Consider the following 16,847-nt stretch of genomic DNA (forward strand, 5'->3'; position numbering starts at 1 on the left):
CAAATGATAGATAATATTTGTCTGCCGGATGCACACAAATTTAAACCATCGCCCCTCTCTGCTTTAGACGGTGCCTCTGCCGGGGCACAGTCGCGTATTTCGGGGGATAACATAATGGAAAATTCGGGGGTGACCAGTGCTGGAAACAATGGCTTTAGTGTACGTTTTAACCACTTCCAGCCACATTAAAAGGAAGAAGCTTGGGTGGGCCACCGCGCCAGGCCGGCCAGACACATTTAGGGGAGAAAAGAACAAATGATGTCATAACTTTCAGGCCTGGGGGAAATCTACTTTCTCTCTTAAAAAAGGAAAAAAAAAAAAAAAAAAGATGAAAGGTGTCGCTGCCGCAGTGGGGCCCACGGCGAGAACGCGCGCTGCGCCGTGGGGACCATACAGGTTACCAGAAGCCCCGAACTTCAATAGTACCTAAACCACAGCTTTCGCTCCTCTCATATTTGAGGCGATGGTGGGAAGGCAAGTTTCACCTGTAAGAGAATCTGATAGGAGTCTCTCTCTCCTTGCATTGTGTCCAGGCTCGGGGTCCTTCCGAGTTCCATCGCCTTTGCTCCACGCAGGTCCTGGCCACGCACTCGCCGCCTCTTCCACACCTGGGTCGCCGTGGGTTGCGCACCTGGGCCCGCCTTTACCCCGCCTTGCCTCCCTCTTCTCCAGCGGTGGCCCTGGAAGGTGACTCGTGCCTGGCTTGGAGGCAGCCAGGACCGCAGAAGCCCAAGGACACGACGAGAAAAGGGCACAAACACCTTCTGCGATCCGCTCTCACGCATTAGAGGCACAAACCGAGCTCTAGCTAACCTCACTCCAGCTCATCACGAGGGGAAAAAAAAGAGGGGGGGCGCGTCGCAGGGCCCACTTCTGCCTAGCCACCCGTGGCGAAATTTCCGGCGCTCGGGCCAGCGAGGACACAGGATGCGCACCGCAGCCGCTCAGCTCCAGAGCCTGAGCCGGGAGCTACTGCATCTTCTCCAATCGCTCCCCGAAAGGAGAAGGAAATCGCCCTTTTTGCTCCCTGCCTGCGAGGCCGAGGGATCTGGGAGCCGGGCCCGACTGGGTAGGAATCGCGGGCCGGGGAATCCCCGGCGGCGCCGGCTGCGGCAGCTCCTCTGCGGCGAGGGTTAACAGAGGTCCCTGCGGTGGCTTCCTCTCGCTGGCCCGGGAACGTGTATACCGCGCCCGCAGGATGTTCGCCGGCTGGGCTGGGCAGTCAGGAAACATGAGAAGGCCTCGCTATTCCTGTTCCCGGGCCGCGCGCGCCGGTCCGGGTAAATAAAGCCGCGACGCTGGCGGTGGCGGCGGTGAGCGCGCCGGAGCCCGCGCGGAAAACATGCGGCGGGGATGGGAGCGCGCCTAGCCTCGACGCGGGAGAGCCAGCCGCTCTGCCGCCGGCCGCGGGCCCCACCGCGACAGGTACAGCCTCGGCCGCGCCATCACCGCGCTGAGCCGCGGGAAGGGAGGCTCCCTCCCCTCTTTAGCAGCCCCTTCTCTCTGCGCCCGGCGCTTGGAGCTCCCGGCCCTTCCCCCATCTCCCTCCGAGGTCCTTCGGGGACGCGCCGGGGAGGGGGGTGGGGAGGAGGGGTGACGGCCGAGGCTGGCTGGAGGGTCTGCGAGGACTCGGAAAGCCCACCTGGCTGCGCCCCTTTGCTTAAAATTGTTCGCGGGGGCTGGGCGGGGCGGATCCGAAGGGAGGGCTCTCCCCAAGCCACAGTGGAGTGAATCTGGGTAAGTGGGGGAGCTCGGGATCCGAAAGGCGGCGTTGGGGACCGCGCGGGGGCCGCCGGGGAGGGTTAGGAGCTGCAGTTCACACGACCCCAGACGTCGGGGACCCAGCTCTCGGCCCTTTGCCGCGCTGGGATCTGCAGTGGGCCTTCCGTACCGGCTTGGGGCAGCGGGGAGGGTCGGCAAGGCGAACCTCGCGGCGCAATGGCCAGGGAAAACACGCCGTCGCACACAGGAGGACAGGGCTGAGGTGGGGACAGACCGCGGGCCGGGAACGAGTGTGCTTCCCAAACAGAGCAGCCTGGACGCAAATCACTAACGCACATATTATAAAAGAAAAACAAGGCGCGTCCGGATAGGGGAACATGGACTGCGAGCGCGGATGTCCGCTTTCCCAGCTGCTCGCTGAGGCTGTCTGAACCCCAGACATACCTGTGTGCGCGGGGGGGCTCGGCCCTGCCGTACACCCGGCAGCCGGCAGAGGTCTGACTCCACCTCTCTACGAACACTGTCCGCAAGCTGAAGTTTAACCGTTGCGGTCACGACCCTAAACATCGCGCGTGGCCGCTGCTGCGGTGGCCCGAGGGCGGGGCGGGGGCGTTGGCGAGCGTGGGCACCCGGCGTGTGTGCCTGGGGGTGGCTGCCCTCGCCGGGGCGGGACGGGGTGAGGGGACGCGGATCGCGAAGCGGGGGCGGCTCAGAAGCCACGCGAGCTGTCCCCTCCTCCTCCCCAGGCGCGAGACGAGGAGGTGCGGCGGCTAGGGGCGGCTGCGCGCCTCCGGGCAGCCACCCGGCTGCTCCCGGGCGGCGCGGACCGGCCCGCGAGGCTCACGTGCGGCGGGCAGAGGCTCTCGGCGGTCTCGGCCCGGGAGGTGAGCCACGGACTTTTCCCCGCAGGCTCTGTGGAGCGCGGACCGTGACGCCTTTCCCTCGCTCTTTTAACACCTTTTGCAACTTCTGCAATGGTTCCCCGAGACCCCAGAAAGGGGTGGGAGGGAAAGGACTCCGAGCTCGCTGCTCGCGCCCGCGCTGCGGAAGAGGACAGCGCTGACAACCAGCTCTGGAGGGTCGGGACTCGGGCCCCTTTGACCTGCCCGGACCCTGCGCATCCGGAGCGACTGGAGGGGTGGCAGGAGCCTCGAGGGAGGGCCGCTTAACTCCCTGAGGCCACTTAACTTTCTATCTGTGGAATCTGCTAACTTTCCCTGCCGTCACCCCCACCCCAGGAGCTGTAGCTGGAGGGGAAAAAAAAAAAAAAAAAAAAGGACGCAGAGTTTTCAGCCAAACCACCCAGGATCTAGCAAACAAGCAAATCCCTGAAATCCTGTTATGCACTGGGACTCATTAACTGGGGCTGGCGGATGCGGTCGTTCGTGTTACCCCCAATTTTCCCTTTCTTCCAACCCTTCCTGACGAGCCCGAGTGGGAGCTCTGGGAGGCTTTAGTCTCCGGTTGTGATTGAAGAATCACGCACGGCCCCGCGTTGTCCTCCCCCGCTTTCCGGAGTGTGCTTCATCCAGATTAAAACCAACTCTGGAAGGCTTGTTTAGGAATCACTTTCCTTTGTCAGGCGGGTAAACTGTTTCTGGCTGACATTCCTTGCGGGCTGGGAAGCCGGGGAAGAGAGGAGCGTGGGTACCAGTCCCGGGAGTGTTCGGGGGCGGTGACCCGGGTTACCGGGGAACGGTGTAACCAGGTAGGGGAAGGCGGGAGTCCCCGGGTTCAGGTGCCGCGGCGTCGCTCCTCCCCTGGGCTCCGCAGCCCCGTGCCAAGGCCAGCTTCGAACTCGGGACGCTCCTGAGTATGAGCACTCTCAGCGAGTAATGTGATTCATCTTTATCTCCTAGAACCTGAGCCCTGCGGAGCTCCTGGCGGCCCGATTCCAAGGCGCTGCGGCCGCGCCGCGCGCCCCTGCCTGCCCGCGCCATGAACACGATCGTCTTCAACAAGCTCAGCGGCGCGGTGCTTTTTGAGGACCGCGGGGCTCCGGAGCGGGATCGGGGCGGCCGGCCCTACGGCGGCGTCCTGGACAGTCCCCACGCTCGCCCCGAGGTGGGCATTACGGACGGCCCGCCCCTCAAGGACAACCTGGGCCTGAGACACCGGAGGACCGGGTAAGCTCACTCTCCCGGGGCCTCTGCTGCCGGCTGCTGGGAGAGGTGGGGACAGAGAGACGCGGGCGCGCTGGGGGCAACCCGGGCCTGCGGGTCAGGGGCCCAGAGTTTCCTGGGAGGACAGGTCTCCGCCACCCTGTTTCGCTCATTTTCATTTTAAGATACTAGTTGTTCTAAGTATGGGGGTGGGGTGGGGGATCGATTCGTCAGAACAGCTCAAAAGAGGCTCTCTGGAAACGGAGGACACCTGAAAGCGCCCCTGAGTGCTCCGAAGCCTGGACCTCAGGGATGAGGGTGGGGGTGGGGGTGACTGTCCCTCTCCGGACCGCGATGCAGTTGCGCGGCTGAGGACGAGGCAGAAAGGCCTGCTTGGGATGCACGAGCACCGGGCAGGGTCAGGCAGTCGGGGCTCCCCGGGTCAGGCCGGCCCCGTGGGCTTCCCCATCTTGTGTCACGACAGGGCCTTGCATCGGCCAAGGTGTTGGGAAGGTTGGCTCTGCGCAGGACGCCCAGGATGCGCTCGCGGCTCGGCGGAGCCCGCCGCGAGCCCGGAGGGTGGGTGCCGCGGACCTGGGTTTCGGTTTAGCGGGCTGAGGGCTGCGGGTTGAGTGGGAGGCGCGCAAGAGCTCGCAGGCAGCCAGCTGCTCCGGTGCAGAGGCCGTCTGCGGCCCCGCCACGTACGGGCGACTCCGGGAGCGCCCCGCGGGGTGGGGCGGGGAGGGGGGCTGCGGGCGGCCTTGCTGGCCGGTCCATCTGAGAGATTGCATCAGCTGCTTGTTCTGCAGCGTTGCTTGTTAGTGAAGTAGAGATCGGGTTTCGTCAAAATGTTACTACCAGTCCTCACGGATGGAATTGGATTTCAAAGAGTTTAAAGAGGCAAAAGCCCTGGAGGCTGCGGCGCAGGCGCGCGTGCTCGCGGAGCGGCCAGGACGCGCGGGCGGCGGCGCGGCGACCCCTCCCGGAGCCGCCGAGGAGCGCAGCGCCCAGCGCCCCGGCCCGCTCTCCCTCCTTGGAAAAAAGCTCTTCCTGAGGTCTTTTTACTTTAGCAGGTGGGACAGACCTGTCCATACTTTTAAGCTCTTCCTTATGTCGTGAAAAGTCCCCAACAGTGTTTTGGGTTACTTGTTTTTTCCGGTTCAGCATCTTTCCTCCACAAACCCTTTCTTGGACAGTTTCTCCTTTACCCAAAGGAACCAAGGATACAGGGAAATTTTGCAGAGGAACCAGAGCAGGGGGCGGCCATCACTATCTAGCTTTATTCCCACCGTCCAGTGGCGACCTTTGGCCACAGCCGACGGGAGGCCTCAGCGGCGGGCTTGAATCCCTGAAAGAACGTTCTTGGAGAGTGTACACGGCCCGTGAGGCCAGGGCCCCTGGCGGGGACAGCCCTACTGCGCAGATCTGACTACCTAACTCTCCAGCCTCTGGCTTCAGGATCTCTCCCCCCCGCCCCTACTCCTTTCAGTATAAAGCTGGTGGCCTTGTCCTGTGACTCCCAGGCCATCCGCGCCCTGGCACCGCCAGTGCCTCCTCCATGTCCGCGCTCGCGGGACAGGAGTCCACGCAGGCTGAGACGCGTCCAGACGCGACCCCCGGGGTCACAGAGGAGGGCGCGGCTCACGGCCCCTCCTCTCCGGCTGTCCCAGGGCCCGGCAGAACGGCGGGAAGGTGCGGCACAAGCGGCAGGCGCTGCAGGACATGGCGCGGCCCCTGAAGCAGTGGTTGTACAAGCACCGCGACAACCCGTATCCCACCAAGACCGAGAAGATTCTCCTGGCGCTCGGCTCGCAGATGACGCTCGTGCAGGTAATCCGGGCCACGAGCCCCTGCCCCTCTCTTGGTGAGGCAGGGGCGCAGGCCGCCTTTCTCCTCCCCGCTGCTGGGAAAGGACGGGCCGAGATCGGCTGGTCCGGATGCTCCTCCGGCCTGTGGATGATGCGAGGCGGGCACAGGGCAGAGTTCTGATGCGGGAAGAGCCGCTGGGTTTCCTCTCATCTTATCTCAGTTTGGTCCGGGAGGGATTGTGTGGTGTTCGTTAAGGAGGGCAGTGAAAAGTCAAGTGCAGACTTATAAGAAGGTGTCCGGATTCTATACAAGTATAGATGGCTACGGATGGGACTACCCCCGCGGTGATTTTCAAACTTGTGTACGCATCAGACTCACCAGGAGGACTTGTTAAAACACGCATTGCTGCGCCCCACCCGGAGTTTGTAGTAGTCCTTGGGTAAGGATGATAATTTGCATTCTAACAAGTTCTTGGGGTGATGCTGAAGCTGCTGGCCCGACACCACACTTTGAAAACCAGACAGAAAGACACCCCACATCAGGGCCCCATGTTAAAGGTCAAGTACAGGATAACTTTTAAATTAACCATTCCTGACAGAGCTAGGAGGTGGATTGGGAAGGCAAGAAGTGGATTTGGGATTTTCTTTTCTTTTTCTTCTTTTTTAATAAATGACACCCAGGGCATTAGCTAGAATTCACACAGTTTTGCCGCTGTTTATCCTTATACTCAGGCTAAGAAGAGGCAGATTTCAAATGGTACGGTTACTTGGTCAAATGTAAAGAAATGGTGTGAGTTTGTTGCCAGTCTAGTGAATTACATTGGACAAGTTTTTCCCCTCCATAATCGTATCACAAGCTTGGGTGACATAGGTAGAGCACTTATCAGCATTTTGTAGATGATATAATCAAGGCAGGAAGAAGTTGTGTTCCTAGGGGTAGGGAAGGCCTGGAAATAATGTAATTCTATATCAAATGCTCTTTCTATCACACAAGTTTTCTTTCATAAATGTAGTAAAATAAACTTGTATGCACCAAACAAAGCATTTAACTGAGAAAAAAAGGAGGAAGAGGAGGCGCTAAATGAGCCAAGAAATCTCATGCATTATAGTAGTACTGCATCACTGCACGGTGAAATTTTGGTCATTCTGTGAAAGTTACAGTGAGAACCCCCAAATAAAAGGGAATATTTAACTATTAGATAATAAAGATTTCTTTCCAGAGTGTAAGATTGTCCTTTTAGGAATTACTAGAAAGTTTGACAAAGCATGAAAATTGACTTGTATTCAGCCTTATTAAAACTGTAATATGCATTTTCTGCTTATTTTCAGAGTATGATTGTAGAGAAAAACATCTGTTTTGCTTTATATTAACAGGCATAGTATTAATAGTGATTTGCTGCAGCACTGGAGGGGAAAATTAATTTAGTGTTCTTGGCTTAATATATGTTTAACATAAAACTATGATTTTTTATTTTAACCTAAACTAGTGATGTTCAAAATTAGTTTTTAAATAAATTATTCCAATCAGAAAAACTTGACTTAAGAAAACAAATGCATGTGTTCAGATTTCAGTTTAAACTGGTATGCTATTTATTTTGAAAATACACTACTTTATAGAGCTGTATGAATATTTCACTCTGATGTCAACAGTAAAGCATTAGATTATTGATTATATAGTTCCATATTTAATACTTGCCATTCTTTCAGACAGAAAGCAAAAAATGTTTATGACATATTTAGGACATTTTTAAACATGAAATGTATTTGTCATTAGCAGAGACATTTAAATTTTTATGTGCAATAGTTTTTTGAGCTGCAATAGAAAGTTATTTTTTAATACAAAATCAAATTGTTTTCTACCTGAAATGGTCATTCAAATGCAGTTAACAATTCTTTTTGTGTTAAGATCTTGGTAAAACTATTGCATTTTTCTAATTTACATGAAGTTTTTATTCATGTATGAAAACTTTTGCCATTATTTTTTCTATTACACTATAGTCTTCAGAAAATAAAATGCCATTTTTAAATGGGGCAGAGGTACTTGTTTATAATTATAATTGATACCCATTTAATGATTTCCAAGTTTTATAGTAAATTAAGTTAGTTTCTAGAACATTAAAGTGATAAATGGAAAAATTCAAAATGTATAGAATGACCAAGGGACCCTTATATAGCATTCAGTTTGGATCTAGTTATTCTGTTAGGCACAATGGAATGTCTATCAAAGACAAAATATATATTTATGACTATAAGGAGTTTATATAAGTCAGACATGTATTAAACATCCAAAGCAAATTTTGACTCTGTGGAAACCAAATAAATTATGTCAATGCCTTTTACTTCTGGGGGAAAAATGTCAAGCTGTGATCTGAAGCTTTTTGAGCCCTGAAAATTAGACTTCTGTTTCAGGAGTCAGGTTCTCCCATTGAATCAATTTCTCCTATTCACTCAGCCTTCTTGACAAGAGTGATCATGTCTTATCCATCTTCATCTTCCCATTTCACCCCAGTCCAGTACTTTCCATGTAGTAAACTCTTCATATGTTTGAATAGGTTTTAATTGGGGAATACTGCTGGAATCACATGTGACTTGCCCAGACATATTTCTGAAAACTGGAGAATGTCTTGAAATCAGAGGAAGATATTCTGGTTTGAAAATTTATCTCATTGTAGGAAATACATGGAGAGCAGCAGAAAAGGAATGAATTATCGTTAATGACACATGTTGGTTCTACAGAACAAGCATGCAACTGACCTTATTATTTTTGGTTTATCTAGAAATATGTCATATTTTATGTCTATAGATAAATATGGACTATTTCCTTTATTTCTGGCTTCAGACTGTATTTTTTGTTTATTATAATACTTCTTATCTCTGCTTCTCCTAATTTATAATAAGTTATCAGCATAGTTATTTATTCATTAACTACACGAGTGTCATATTTTTGAAAATTTCTTTTATACTTAATATTTCCCTTTTGGTTGTGTGGTCAAACTCTCAAACTTTTCATAAGAAGTGCTTTTGCCTTATTTTGCTACTCTGAAGGGTATAAAACCTGGTTGGTCATCTTCGTTAAGCCTAGAACCAAAAAGCTGAAACTTCAACGGAAGGAATGTTTTAGGATCACGTAAGTTACTTTTTCCAATAAATAGAAGCTCTAAAGGACATTAAACAAGACTACATTTTGTTCATCCCTGGAAGATGAAGCAGAGAGAGGTATTTATGCAAAGTTCATCTTTTTCTACCCACTAGACTTGGCAACTTATCTTGATTAGTTATAACTGTTTGCGTAATATTAATCTGCCATCATCCTAATAAGATATAAGGATTTTTATAAAAAATTAACAGGAAGATGATTCGTGTACGTGTTTTGACTTTAACCAACCAAAAAAATTCCATTGTGCTTATTTCCTATGACTGACCATTGTTCAAACATTGTAAAAATACACTCTTTACTCTCAAAATATAAACAACTTTATTGTGGAACAACAAGTATATGATTGGGGTTTTGTGTTATTGTAGGATGTGGAGCTTACCCAGGCAATAACTGACTCTGAAGAAGTTTTTCAAAGGAGGGCAGATGGGGGCTGTACCTGGTTTCAATATTTCCCATTGGCTATGCATGTATATTTAAAAAATATTTTTTTATGGATTATAAGAGTGAAATGATGGGGTTTTTTCAGATAACAATACAGAATGCAATGCAAGTAGAGTTTGAGACTGTATTTAGTGATTGGATGTTAATGCTTCCTTCACTTAACTGAAGTGAAGTAAAGTGAAAGTCACTCAGTCATGTCCGACTCTTTGCAACCCCATGGCCTGTACAGTCCCTGGAATTCTCCAGGCCAGAATACTGGAGTGGGTAGCCTTTCCCTTCTCCAGGGGATCTTCCCAACCCAGCAAGAGAAAACCCAGGACTCCCATGTTGCAGGTGGATTCTTTACCAGCTGAGCCACAAGGGAAGCCCAACAATACTGGAGTGGGTAGCCTATCCCTTCTCCAGCGAATCAGGGTCTCATGCATTGCAGGGAGATTCTTTACCAACTGAGCTATCAGGGAAGCCATACACTTATAGTAGACGTTCCAAATTCTTGTCGTATAGCCGTGTATCATTTGGTGAAATCTGCTATATTGCAAGATTTTGCCTCTGTGTTGACATAGCTTTTGCTTAATATTGAATGTGTCTGCTGAGATATGTGTGCAGTTATCAACTGCAAGGCTTATGGCTACTGTTAAATTTTCAACAAAATCTCAAATTGGTCCTGCATTCTTCTTTTTTTATTTTGGACATTCTGGGTCTTTGTTGCTGTGCATGGGCTTTCTCTAGTTGTGGTGAGCAGGAGCTATTCTCTATTTGTGGTGCACAGGCTTCTCTTCACAGTGGTTTCTCTTGTTTGAGAGCACAGGCTCTAGGGTACTCTGGCTTCAGTAGTTGCCATGCATGGTCTTAGTTGCCTTGAGGCAAGTGGGATCTTCCTGGACCAGGGGTTGAACCCATGTCCCCTGTATTGGCAGGCAGATTTCTTAACCACTGGACCACCAGGGAAGTTCTCTTCAAACAGGAAAAGGAGTACATCAAGGCTGTATATTGTCACCCTGCTTATTTAACTTATATGCAGAGTACATCATGAGAAATGCTGGGCTGAAAGAAGCACAAGCTGGAATCAAGATTGCCAGGAGAAATATCAATAACCTCAGATATGCAGATGACACCATCCTTATGGCAGAAAGTGAAGAGGAACTAAAAAGCCTCTTGATGAAAGTGAAAGAGGAGAGTGAAAAAGTTGGCTTAAAACTCAACATTCAGAAAACTAAGGTCATGGCATCTGGTCCCATCACTTCACGGGAAATAGATGGGAAACAGTGGGAACAGTGTCAGACTTTATTTTTCTGGGCTCCAAAATCACTGCAGATGGTAATTGCAGCCATGAAATTAAAAGACACTTACTCTTGGAAGGAAAGTTATGACCAACCTAGATAGCATATTCAAAAGCAGAGACATTACTTTGCCAACAAAGGTCCGTCTAGTCAAGGCTATGGTTTTTTCCAGTAGTCATGTATGGATGTGAAAGTTGGACTGTGAAGAAGGCTGAGCACCGAAGAATTGATGCTTTTGAACTGTGGTGTTGGAGAAGACTCTTGAGAGTCCCTTGGACTGCAAGGAGATCCAACCAGTCCATTCTAAAGGAGATCAGTCCTGGGTGTTCTTTGGAAGGACTGACGCTAAAGCTGAAACTCCAGTATTTTGGCCGCCTCATGCGAAGAGTTGACTCATTGGAAAAGACTCTGATGCTGGGAGGGATTGGGGGCAGGACGAGAAGGGGACGACAGAGGATGAGATGGCTGGATGGCATCACTGACTTGATGGACATGAGTTTGGGTGAACTCTGGGAGTTGGTGATGGACAGGGAGGCCTGGCGTGCTGCAATTCATGGGGTTGCAAAGTCAGACACGACTGAGTGACTGAACTGAGAACTAACTACATGATGTAAAAATGAGGTGTTCAGTATATTTCCGTAGAGTGACTGCTACTGCTGCTGCTGCTGCTGCTGCTGCTAAGTCACTTCAGTCGTTTCCGACTCTGTGTGACCCCATAGACGGCAGCCCACCAGGCTCCCCCGTCCCTGGGATTCTCCAGGCAAGAACACTGGAGTGGGTTGCCATTTCCTTCTCCAATGCATGAAAGTGAAAAGTGAAAGGGAAGTCGCTCAGTTGTGTCCGACTCTTAGCGACCCCATGGACTGTAGCCCACCAGGCTTGTCCGTCCATGGGATTTTCCAGGCCAGAGTACTGGAGTGGGGTGCCATCTGAGTATAAGTTAGTTCTGTGCATTCAAAGGTAGACAGATACCAGAATATCCCTGTGGGTTTACCATAATGATTGCTCTACCAATATGAATGTAAACACTTCAGTTAGAGTAGGATAAAAATGATTTAGTTTTTCTTCCAGCTTCTAGATATTTGGTTCTGTAAGCTTTCCCTATAAAATACAGTGTTTTTTAAAGCTCTGAATTTGACATTAAAATGCTGTTGCAGCACCTGTCCTTGGTAAGGAGGCTTGTTGCATGTAAAATAGAATTTCAAGAGAATTTAAATGATAACCTGAAGGAATCCATAGAAAGTTAAAGGTGGCAAATTTGAACTGGTGTTTTTACCTTCAGTGAAACAGAGGGCCTTTGCATCAATTAATTGGGAAAAACCTTGCGAAATGATACTTATGTAGATTTGTTCGCCACCTATCATCTGCTGTTTGCATGACTTAACACAGGAAGATATTAAACACCCCTGACTATATACAGCCATTAAGGCTGTACTGTAAATTTCTGATAATAAAACATTGGCAGAGTAAACGTGTTAGTAGATTGGGTGCCAGTCAGACTTCTGAAATCAGTTTAGAAAGAACCTGTTAGACACCAGCAAACCTTTATGGAAAATCTTCTGGTGTATGATTAATATACTCTGGTAGGAACTATGAATATGTAAAACATAAAAAAAAATGTGATTCCTATATATGAAAAGCTAGTCAATCCCACCATGACATTTAAAGGTTCCTATTTTTATATGTTAGAATTGTAAGTGTGTTGATTTTTTAAAATAAGAAGTCCACTGCATTTTAATAAAAATATGAAGAGTTTCATAAGAATTGGACTTTACAATATGTGGTACAATGTGTTGGTTGTATTAAGAGTTAAGTTCAGTTAAGATTTAAGATTAGCGTCTGAATTATATGGTGTTTAGTAGAGAAAGTAACAAAAAATTTCTGGAGTTGGATTCTTTTAAGCATAAGTGACATGGCATAGGGGAAGTTGCAGGCTGTCCTGTGTGTGAGAGGAGCAGAGAAGGACATTAAGCACCCATCTGTGATTGCTGAAGAAGTGGTGGTCAAGGGCAGAAGGTAGGTTGGTACCAACCATAAAGGAGATGGATTAATACTTGTGTAGGAGAGTGTGGACAGTAATTCGCAGATTTTAATTTTCAGAGCTGGCAAGGATGTCAGGAGCCATGAACTTCTGAAAAGTTGAATGACTTATTTAAACTCACACAGCCTGTTTTTGGCAAAGTCAAAAGAGGAAACCGGGCTCTTTCTGCTACACCACAGTTGGAGGATGACAGGACATGAATGAGGATTTGAAGACGTTAAGTAATTAAATCGTAACAGTGCATCATCACTTGAATTTGATGGCGGTTGTTAAGATCCATTCACGTGGGCAGAAGGAAAGATAAGGAAGTTCAAAAAATAATGTTCTAAATGTTCCAGTTAGTACTGACGAGGACATGGACGGACATTTTGGCCATGACCTGGAGAACAGAGAGAGGTTTGACGAAACATTGGCCAGGCATTTCATGCCTCCATAGGGCAGGTTCCCCCGTGTGTCATGATCAGTCTCTTCACTGCTAGTCCTTCTGTGTGTGTAGGGGACAAAGCATTCATTCCTAGCACTTAACACCGTGGCATACAAGACCTTCTCAGTGTGTATTTGTTGAATGAATAGCCCCAGAAGTTTTCTGTTTGTAGAGGTTGGAGGAGATGGAGAATTTGAAGTCGGGCTAAAACCATAGTAATAATAGCACAGTTTGGCAGGAAGAATGGTCTGTGGTGTCTAAGGCTTCTGAAATGCCATGGTGAGGTATTACACCACTGCTCATAAATTTGAGGACAATCATCATTGCTCAAGACACAAAGACAGGTTAACATTGAACATATGTATATTATATATGAATTGAATATATATATTATGTATGATATGGTTTGTGTGTATACACACTGGGATAGACTACCCTATTTTACCCGTGGGGGGAAAAAGAAAAATGAGTTATAGATTTTTTTTTTTAAGTAGGATTCACCACAGGTTCATTCAATAATTAAGGCTTGAGTAATGTGCAAAAAAAAAAGTGTATTTATAGACTAAATGTTAAAAAAAAAAAAAGAAATTCCAGAGCAAGTAACACCACACAAACCATTAATATACTGTGGGATCATGTTATAGAAAAAATTGACAGAAAGACATAATCTTCTTCCCACATTTCATCCTTTTAAAGGCAAATATTGGCCTTTCAGGTTTTCAGTATCTGTATATTTGGATAAGAACATGATATTTAAAAAGAAATGTCATGTGTCATTTTAGCCTCTAGAAATTATGTCCAGCTCTTTGTGAAATTGTGTCCAGCTCTTTGCGACCCCGTGGACTGTTGTCTGCCAGGCTTCTCTATCCAAGGGATTTTACAGGCAAGAATACTGGAGTGGGTAACCATTCCCTTCTCAGGGGATCTTTCCGACCCAGGGATCGAACCCAGGTCTCCTGCATTGCAGGCAGATTCTTTACCATCTGAGCCACCAGGGAAGCCCTCCAGAAATCCAGCAGCACCTTAAACAAAAACAATGGGACTAACTGTGTTTTGCAGTATTCATTTCTTTGCCATAACCTATTTAGAAGCACTTAATTTTTAGATTAAAGCTAGGTGTTATTTGGCTTTTTCTCTCTCTACTTGTCTGATTGCTCTATCTCTGCTTTGCCAGTTGCTACCTCCTTAATTGCTAGAGGTTTCCAGAGTTTGTTCCTTGCCTCTCTTTTCATTCTACCTACTGTCACAACCTCAGCTCTCACTTCTGTGCATTTGACCCAAATCTGATTTTCCTTGCTCTTGAATCTCAGATGGCCTTTTTATTTTCTCACTGGCACATTTCACCTGTATGCTCTTCTGGTACCTCAAACTAAACGTTCCCAGACCAAACCCATCATTTCACGCTCAAACAATTCTTTCTTCCTCAGAATGGCACCGTCTTCTCTTCTTATATAAGTTTGATAACTCAAGGGCATCTCTAATTCTTCCCTCTTATTTACCTCCCATAATGTCTCTGTAATTTGATTTCTATTGTTCCAAGTCTGTACTGGAAACACACTTCCCCCCCATTATCCCTGACATATTCCTTCAAAGTCTAGCTTCACGAACTCTTGAGTCACATGAAAGTAACCCCTCCTTCTGTTTCACTGCTGTAGCATTTTATTTTAATGCATCTTAAGCCATTTATCACTTTCTTTCCTATATTAGAATTATTTTTTTGAATTATAGTTGATTTACAATGTATTAATTACTGCTGTACACCAAAGTGATTCCGTTATAGACATATATATGTGTTCTGTTTGTATATTATAGACATATATGTATTCCATTATAGACATAAATATATATATTCCTTGATTCTGTTTTTATTTCATTGTTTGGTTCACTTGTGTCATTTTTTGGGTTCCACATATAAGTCATATCATATGGTATTTGTCTTTCTTTTTCTGACTTTCTTCACTTAGTTTGATCATCTCTGGGTCCATCCATGTGGTTGCAAATGGCATTTTTTCTTTTTTATGGCTGAGTAATATTCCATTGTGTATATGTACCATATCTTCCTTATCCATTTCTCTGTTGATGGACATTTAAGTTGCTTCCATGTCTTGGCAATGGTGAATAGATTTTAGAGTTATCTGTGTATACTCCTACCTCTCTTACTAGCCTCAAAATTTTAGGGCAAAGTCCTTTAATATTTTTTTATTCCTAGGATATAGCTAGTGCTCAGTCTGTACAGTAAGGGCTTAGCACATTTGTTGAATGAATGAATGAACAGATATGAATTCCAGTACTGTTATGTCTGAGAATATGTAATGATCAGAAATTATAAGAGAGGCTTAGGTCCTTTCTGGGAAAGTAACTGTATGATGGATAATTTTTTATGTTGTGTTAACTGAGAAATAAAACCTTTTTAGGTGTCAAATTGGTTTGCTAATGCAAGACGTCGGCTTAAGAATACTGTTCGACAGCCAGATTTAAGCTGGGCCTTAAGAATAAAGTTATACAACAAGTATGTTCAAGGGAATGCTGAGCGGCTCAGCGTGAGCAGTGATGACTCCTGTTCTGAAGGTTTGTTAATATTTTTATCTTGCTTTCTTTACTCTGCTTCTGTAAGGAGTCATTCACCTCAATTCCTGTTTCTAAGGTTGATCCCACAAAACATAATGCTGTCATAATGGTTCTTTTTTATTGCACAGGATAACTTGACTTTTATAATACTATAAATGACCAACCAGATTATGGCTGTTTCCTCTTGTTCATAGATTTATCATGTGTCAGAATAATATTTTCTGTGAAGTTTATTAACATTAAAATACCAAAGGGAGAAATTACTTAGATTCCTGCTTTTCTTTGCCTAAAAATTAATCTTAAATATCAAAGATAACTTTACACACTTTAAATATTCTTCCTATATGTATATTTTAAATCATTAAATATAACAATTGGGTGTCTGGGGAAAAGTACATGTAAGAACTACCTAGTGGTATTTTCCTTCTTAGATGGAGAAAACCCTCCACGAAACCACATGAATGACGGAGGCTATAATAATCCAGTTCACCATCCTGTGATTAAAAGTGAGAGCTCAGTCATAAAGGCTGGAGTACGGCCAGAGTCACGAGCCAGTGAGGACTACGTATCGCCCCCCAAATACAAGAGCAGCTTGTTGAATCGTTACCTTAACGACTCTTTGAGACACGTCATGGTCACAAATGCAGCCATGATGGGAAAGACAAGGCAAAGAAACCATTCGGGATCTTTTAGTTCCAACGAGTTTGAGGAGGAGTTGGTATCTCCCTCGTCGTCAGAAACGGAAGGCAACTTTGTCTACCGCACAGGTAAGTCTGTGCTTTTCGTGATAACCTTGTTTAAACAGAATGAAGGCTGCAGCAGAGGGCCTTCTTTCCACAGGTGTCAAGACAGAATTTTTATAGCCTGTGCATCAGATTTGCACATGGGGCCCATAATTCTATTTGAAACCTTTCATTTTGTTCTTTATTAGCAGATACGCTTGTTAGCAGATGATGGTCTACTGGGAAGTTTTCATCCTCAATGAAGATCTTCAATCTTAGCAATAAACATACTTAGAGGAGATGAATGTTGGCTTTAAGAATAAATTATAATGGAGGAATGTCCCAGATCATAATTAGCCATGCAAATATTTTGTATTCCATCTTTTCTCTTAAATTCTTTGATTGCTTATATTGATGGAAAATGAATATAAACTAGCATGGGTGGCGAGATGTTTGTGAAGGAAAAGTGGCTAAAATTGCTTTGGAAATCTTACTTTTATTTCTGAAAAGCACAAATAGGGCTGATAAATAGCTTTGAAATCTTTACTTTTAGTTCAGAAAAAAATGAATCAATTTCTACCT

At 46.8% G+C, this 16,847-nt stretch overlaps 1 protein-coding gene across 8 annotated transcripts in view; it reads left to right on the forward strand.

Moving 5' to 3' along the window:
* Positions 1-1,287: 1,287 nt before the first annotated feature.
* The window catches only part of MKX (mohawk homeobox), a 72,921-nt gene continuing 57,361 nt past the window's right edge, over positions 1,288-16,847 (forward strand). For 2 of the 8 annotated variants that reach the window (XM_055544027.1, XM_055544032.1), the window contains exons 1-5: positions 1,290-1,425; positions 3,582-3,848; positions 5,495-5,654; positions 15,390-15,543; positions 15,975-16,310. In XM_055544027.1, the coding sequence (XP_055400002.1) occupies positions 3,661-3,848; positions 5,495-5,654; positions 15,390-15,543; positions 15,975-16,310 (838 nt within the window). In that variant the 5' untranslated portion in view covers positions 1,290-1,425; positions 3,582-3,660. Of the gene's footprint in view, positions 1,426-2,446; positions 2,607-2,929; positions 3,431-3,581; positions 3,849-5,494; positions 5,655-15,389; positions 15,544-15,974; positions 16,311-16,474; positions 16,841-16,847 lie in introns of those variants that run through there. The other 6 variants (XM_055544033.1, XM_055544034.1, XM_055544030.1 and 3 more) reach the window with 6 other exon arrangements.

This window comes from Bubalus kerabau, chromosome 13 (genome assembly GCF_029407905.1).
Source record: "Bubalus kerabau isolate K-KA32 ecotype Philippines breed swamp buffalo chromosome 13, PCC_UOA_SB_1v2, whole genome shotgun sequence".
NCBI lineage: Eukaryota > Metazoa > Chordata > Mammalia > Artiodactyla > Bovidae > Bubalus > Bubalus kerabau.